The following is a 6,819-nucleotide window of genomic DNA, read 5'->3' as shown; positions in this document are numbered from 1 at the left end:
CTTTTATATTCGAGGAGGATTAGCTTTCTTTGTCCAGCTAATATCTAGCCTTTAGGTTTACGAATGATTCAAAATTTTAAAAAAAATTATAAGTTCTCTTATTCTCCCTTTCGTGCCTCTTTTACCTCCAATATTTTTGTCTATTTTGTATTACTATGTATTTTTGCACTTTTTGACCGTGTTGCAATTATTAGGTTTTCCATCTAAAATAATTTTATCAATGCGCCGGATATTTATTTACCACAAACATGAGTCATTTTTTCATTAGTCAAAACTCAAAAGTATATAAAGAGTTAGCAAGAACAAATAAAATCTTGGGGTGAAAGTTAATATGTACACCGGTTAAAATACATTTATGTCATTTTAGAATATCCAATGGATAATTAATATTTATAACTTAAAGAGACATTAGGAGAGGATAAAGACTCTTGTCACTAGCTTATCCATTCGCTACTAGGCTCACAAATTCGTGTGGCACTCTATCTCTTTTGTAATGTAGAGTCAACTTTAAAACAGTTCAAGTGTAAAGGCAAAAATAGAAGAAAAAAAGGGTAAGAAGAATTGTAAGATTTTTTTTTTTTTTTTTTGTTACAACAACTTAATACACTAAAATTAAATTAATTATAGGTAGATGAGGTTATCCCTGAGACACCGAGTGATCAATTTGGCTCTCAAAAATTAATAATGGCTATTGCAACTTGACTCTATCCACTCACAGTACAACAATAGTTCTCAACCAACTCAACTCATAAATTTAAGTATCTATCTCTTAATAGACAATGCTCGCAAGTTATTCTAAGTGCAAGATAAGATGTCCCACAGAATAGGTTTTTAAGAATGTTTGAAAAAAAACTACTCTACTTTTCTCTCAAATCGTAGTTTCTATTGTTCAGTTGTGCTCTAAAGCAACTCATACTCTTAGTTACAAATATATTATTCTAGAATATGCAATGGATAATTAATATTTATAACTTACGGGGACATTGGGAGAGGATAGACTCTTATTACGATCTTATTTTATTTTTTTTGCTAGGCTCACATGTTCATGTGACACTCTACCTTTTCGTAACGTAGAGTCAACCTTAAATTGATTTGAGTGTAAAGACAAAAATAGAGAGAAAAAGGACCGAAAGAATTGTAAGATATTTTTTCTTCTATTGAACAATTTAATACACTAAAATTAGATAAATTATAAGTCGATGGAGTTAACATTTTATATAGAGGCTAAGGGGATAAAAATATACGTATAGAAATAAGCGGTTAAAGACTCAAAATAAGGCTATCTACTGTTAAAAATTCTACGCACACTCTCCTTCCACTGTCATATTGATTTACTCCAGCAACACGTATATCTCTAAGACACCAAGTGACTAATTTAACTCTCATAAAATTGATAATAGCTACAATAACTTGGCTCTGTCCACTCACAGTCCAACAATAGTCCTTAGCCAACTCAGCTTATAAATTTGAGTCTCTTAACCAACAAAGCTGGCAAGAAAGTCTGAAAAAACCACTCAAGTCTCTCAAATCTTAGCTTTACTGTCCTGTGCACCTCATACTCTTATTTTGAGGTGTCTCTCTAAATTATGTGTCTCTTGTTTAATTAGTCACAACAACAAGTTTAGGTTTTAAACTTAGTTGAGCACAAAGTTTAGGTTTAGCCGAATTTTGAAGAGGCCGTGACACGAACCCTGCTATAAATCCTTCCATATCGAAGATACCGCCGCCTCTTCCCGCAGTTCCAAAGGCGTCGCCTTTCCTTCCAACTCCCACCTCGCTTGGTTCCAACCATCTCCTTCTTCTCCCTCTGCGGAGCTCCGCGCCGTGCTTAGAGGTTGGGGACGAGGGCGAGAACCGACATCTTTCTTTCCCACCTTGTCGCCGCCATGGCTGGTCTCTTTGATTTCCATCTTTGCACCGATTTGGAGGAGAATGTGGAGGATAGTTTCAAAATCGTGCCTTTTGTTGATGTTCTTAATTTATTTCTTCCTTTTGTTGCAACTTCGATTTGGTGAAGGAAAACCCATCAGTGTAGAATCAAAATCTCAACTTTTTCGTTGATGTTTTTCATCAATTATATGTCTCATGTGGGATTCTAGGGGCTCGTTCGCGTCCTTCCACACCTCGTTGGTTCCATTGGCAGTCTCTGTAAGTCTCTTCCTTGTTTACACCTTTGAGTTATTGGATAATGTGGAGAAGCCCATTTCGGTAGAATCAATATCTCAATTCTCCTTTGGTTCTAACCCTCATCTTGGTGTTTTGGGATTCGTTAGTTTCTTTTATCCATGGAATGTCTAGTAAAGAAAGTTTGTAACTTTTTTCTTTTCTTTCGAGATATCAATTACAAATACCAAAGTCTTTTCCATTACTGGGCAAGAGGATGTTGAGGAGACTTACACCATGGTGAACTGTAGCGTGGCCTGGTAAGTGTTTTCATTGGTTTTGGTTCCTTGGGCAAATGAACAGCCAGGGGGTTTGGTAAGTGTTTTTTCTTCTTTGATATTTTCTAGTATTTTAATTTGTTCTACCTCTGTTTGGCTCGGAGTAAGTCCTCCTGTATAATATTTTCTGTTGGAATCTGGAGCGTCCCACTTGACTTTTATATTCACTAGCTGTGGTTTGGGCTTTCTTTTTATTCTTATAATAGAATTAATCAGGATGGTTAAAGTGGAGAAGTGCTTCTATTGTGTTGTGTGATTGTCGTACTCCTCAAGTTGAAAGGAGAGTTTTATAGAATGACTCTAAGTTCGGCAATTCTTATGGATCAGAGTGTTGGGCAGCTAGAAACTAAGATATTCGCCAAAGGTTGAATATAGCTGATCGAAATGAGGATGTGAAGGTGGTTTATGTGGTGTTTCTAGAAATTACTCTGGACCGGCCTTTTGGTCTGCACAAACATCACTATGAGGCATGAGCATGAAAAAAATCTGCTTCACACCGATAATTTTCATCCTATTTTAGCTATCATATGTTGGTCGGCATTTTATTTCAGATCATAAGAAGATGTCTTAGTTCTCTTCCCTTGGGGTTTTAAGCCTTTGTTGATAATCATGTACTGTAAACTTTAGATTAAATTTAGGAAATATTGTAAAACTTTTATAGCCATTGGTTGTTCCTAGTGATCCTTGGGATGCGTTTTTTCTCGATATCAATAAGCAGCTAATGGCTAGAGAAGCATTAAAACTCTTCTCAGAATTTCAACATAATGGTTCATGCATCCGTGCATGTCACACATGCATGCACACACGCACACCCAAGCACGCTACCATATGTTACTTATATTCAAATTAAAATGCAATTACTTTTCAATCATTTTCCCATCTTCTGGAATGATGCAAATTAGCCAAATCAGACATTGATGTGCTCCTTTACGTTTCTTATCTTCAACTGGTGCTTCTGCGAAAATTTCTGCTGTGGAAGTTCTTGCTAAGCACATGATGAGAAGCCTATAGTGGAAGCTCGCATCTCTGACGATAAAAAGTGAGATTGGTTTCCTGCTGACCAGATATTTTCCTGCTGTTTAGGCAATATTCTTGGATCTTTCAAAGCTAGTATCTTCATATATTTGTGCATATTAATACTATGGGAGGAACTTATTACTTTCAAGATTTGTCAGGTTATGCACAACTGACTCTGCATTAACTATTAAATTTTCCTTGAAGATTGATTTCTTGTAGTTGACAAGGTTTTGTGAAAGAGACCCAGTCTTGGTTACAAACTTTTATTTCATGTGTACTAGGATTAAGCTGGAACAAGGGTGTCCTTGTGCACAAGGCTCTCACTAACGAGTGGTCTGACATGGGCAAGATGTTAAATTAATAGCTTTTCTTGGGTGTCTTTAATCTTTGCCCAGTAGATGATGAATCTCAGTACTTGATGTTGCCATCTATCCTTAAGTATATAGAAGAAGTAATGTATGTGTAAAACCACATACATAACTGCAATTAGGAAAACAAAAGAATGATTTTGGTTTTGTTGTCTTATCTTCCTGTAGTGTTGGGTTTCTTAACAATTCAGGAATTGAGCATGGGACATACCAGATTCTTCATTTAGGTCATGTTATATTGAAGTGTAGCTGAACTTTGCTAATGGATGAAACAATTCCCTCAGTATGTTGGCAAAACGATGATTTAATTGAGATGATTGTCGAAGAAAACTTCTTAGCTCATTGCAATACTCTGATCACTTTGGTGGTAGATGCTGGTCAGTTTTTTTCCCTTCCCTTTCCTTTCCTCATTTTATTGCCAATGAAAAGTGCAATACTCTTTTACTGGAACTAGGAATAGCAGAGGAATTTGACGCACCATCAAACTTGATCAAATGCCCATTTTTTGTGCCAGTTGGTGAAGGCTGAAGAGTGCACCATGAGGTCTTCTGATATATATAGTGCAACATGGTCATGCTGCATTTTGTTTCAAATTTACTGGTTCAACCCAAGTATTAAAAAAAAAATTCAGAATACAGCTGTTCGATTTGCTTCTCTAGGAACGAGTAATATATAACAACTGTTTCAGCATATGTTGTCTGTGATTCTAAGTTGCAAATCTAGCATTCTAAGATTGCATGCAAGAAAATATAAGTATTATGGGTCTCCACCGGAACACTCAACCAAACTCAACCAGTACTTATTTTTAACTTGGTCAAAACACTGAGAAAAGGAAATAAAAAAGCAAAGTAACATACATCATAAGTTCTCTTTGCTGGGTTGGGGGTAGAGTCGAAGTATTTTATATATATTAGAGCTACAACATCCACTTAGGGAGTAGAAGCATTCCCCTTAGCACTTGACCTCTTTCAATCCATAAGCAAAGTACACAAATGTGGGGTCTGTAGCTCCCTCCTTGTAGTATGCAAATACTAAGCTTCCATCGTCATGCATGCTCTCACCCACAAAACTGCAACAAAAGAATTCGAGTAGGTAGCAGAGTAGCCAGTCAGATGTATTGCATGTCGAAATAGTGATTCTTTTTCTAAATTTTTTATTTTCATGAGCACTACAATCATCAAGATCATCAAAAGCATCCAAAATATGGCATCCAGAGAAACCTTTGCATGAGGAAATAAACAGAACTTACAATTGTAGATCACTGAGTTTTGAAAGCAAGAACTTTGTAGCTGCCTCAATATGCTTTTTGAAAGCATTCTGCTGCTCCTCGTCAAGTTTGGGAGTCAAGTTCTTTATGTATCGCTTCATGAAGGTTACAAACTGCTTCTTGTCAAAGGCAGGTTGTTCCTGTGAGAGAAAAATAAGTGTATACCTATTAGAAAGAAAAGTATGAAAGCTTAACATGACCCATATTACATATAAAAATTGTACCTATGATCCAGATTAAATAGAAAAGAAATCGTTTCAGGTCAAAAGAAAAACAATAACCTGAAGCCTGAAGGTGTCAATGATATCGACTACTTTTTGTGCCTGATCATTGACACCCTCATCCTCTTCAGCACCTTCTGCAGAAGGGTTTGCACCAATGTCTACCTCAACAGCTCCTTGAACTACCCACTGCACATCAGATTAGTGATATTAGCTATCTGACTTCCAAAAAAACCATATTCAATTCAGAGTTATCAAGTACCAAATTAAAGGGGCATGACATGGAACATTCTTTCAATTTGGTTAAAAATTACCATCGATATCAAATGCAACAAAGATTAAAAAAAAATGCAATACATCATTACAGAGGTACCAACCTTGCCCTCAACTTCCCATAACATCCCATTTTCAAGTTCCTTGTATGGAAACGAGTCCGACAAAAGCTCATCACCTATCAAATGAAAGAAACATGGAATTATCCCTAATTTTTTTTTAATAGAGATCAATATAAAATGATGTTATGTAGTTCATAATCAAGAATACAAATAGCAAGTACAACTCGAGAGTTCTTGCATGCCATAGACCAAGCACTATTAGAAACCTCCTAATGTAAAGAGGCCATTCTTTGTTGTAGAATTGTGTTTGAATAACATATGAACAAAAAGAAAAGGTCAGACTATTATTATTATATGAATTTAGTAGCTTACACTCAAGAAAACAGACGAGACGAGATTTAATTATGCTACTGAGTCTTCAAATAGAGGGTAACAAACACGTTCCATGAATATCTAGTAATAATTTTGTCAATGCCTTACTTGAACACAAACATATCCAACTACTCATTGAAAGAGACGAGGATCAATGAAGGGTAAGCACTCCCAATTACGTCACAGATAGAAAAAAAAAAAAAATCTCTATCACAAACTATTCAAACCAGCAGCACTAGAGAATCACAGAAAAACAAATAGAAGGACCACTAATTCTATCTCTAAGTCATCCAAGATGAGAACTTTTCTCTAGATATAAAATTACTCAACCAAAAACCACCGAATTGTACCCAAAAAAATACGGAATGTTAATGATTGGATTCATTGGAACACCAAATATCAAAGGGAAAACAAGATTCAACTAAACAGAAATATATATATATATATATATAGAACAAATATCTGCACCATACCAGTGAGAACATCCTGGTAGACAATCATGAAGACTCGTCGAAGGAAACCCTAGCCCAGAAAGTTCCAGAGAGAGAGAGAGAGAGAGAGAGAGTAGGGGGGTAATAGACTAAGGAGTCACTTTATACGCGAAGATGACGGTGCGATGTTCCGCCGGGTGTCTTATAGGCAGACCAAATAAGACTCGAATTCTTGTAGATCTGACAGCTGACGTCTCTTTATATGGCCAAATCTTGTAGTACATATATTAAGTATGGCAATCCTGTTAAAAAGAAGGATTAGTTTTCTGAATATAACCCTTTTTTTCAAAACAAATTCAAAAGCCCG

General features: G+C 36.0%; 1 protein-coding gene, 1 long non-coding RNA gene and 1 other non-coding gene across 3 annotated transcripts; 2 read left to right on the top strand and 1 right to left on the bottom strand.

The window, feature by feature from the left end:
• Window positions 1-1,578: 1,578 nt before the first annotated feature.
• Window positions 1,579-4,516, top strand: LOC140788742 (uncharacterized). The gene is made up of 2 exons (XR_012109083.1): window positions 1,579-4,203; window positions 4,281-4,516. It is a non-coding gene; the product is annotated as an uncharacterized lncRNA (long non-coding RNA).
• LOC140789995 (small nucleolar RNA snoR127) lies at window positions 3,325-3,506 on the top strand. The gene has a single exon (XR_012109295.1). It is a non-coding gene; the product is annotated as a small nucleolar RNA snoR127 (small nucleolar RNA).
• Window positions 4,517-4,598: 82 nt separating the features above from the next.
• LOC140788741 (translationally-controlled tumor protein homolog) lies at window positions 4,599-6,673 on the bottom strand. Its single transcript, XM_073138151.1, has 5 exons — window positions 6,495-6,673; window positions 5,692-5,765; window positions 5,375-5,503; window positions 5,076-5,233; window positions 4,599-4,895 (listed from the first exon to the last, which is right to left on the bottom strand). Exons 1-5 carry the CDS (start codon window positions 6,520-6,522, stop codon window positions 4,778-4,780), a joined length of 507 nt encoding a protein of 168 aa, XP_072994252.1. The 5' UTR covers window positions 6,523-6,673; the 3' UTR covers window positions 4,599-4,777.
• Between the last annotated feature and the right edge of the window lie 146 nt (window positions 6,674-6,819).

The sequence above is a fragment of the Typha latifolia genome, chromosome 5 (assembly GCF_019914945.1).
Source record: "Typha latifolia isolate L0001 chromosome 5, TyphaL0001v2, whole genome shotgun sequence".
NCBI lineage: Eukaryota > Viridiplantae > Streptophyta > Magnoliopsida > Poales > Typhaceae > Typha > Typha latifolia.
Note: the sequence above shows the minus strand (reverse complement) of the source record. Positions and strands in the feature narration are given on the sequence as shown.

Excerpts from the sequence above, each read along its gene's own strand:
- LOC140788741 (XM_073138151.1), bottom strand. The coding sequence starts at position 6,522 with ATGATTGTCTACCAGGATGTTCTCACTG. Across the intron at positions 5,766-6,494 it reads CTACCAGGATGTTCTCACTG|GTGATGAGCTTTTGTCGGAC; the intron begins GTATGGTGCAGA and ends TTCATTTGATAG. Across the intron at positions 4,896-5,075 it reads AAACTCAGTGATCTACAATT|TTTTGTGGGTGAGAGCATGC; the intron begins GTAAGTTCTGTT and ends CTTTTGTTGCAG.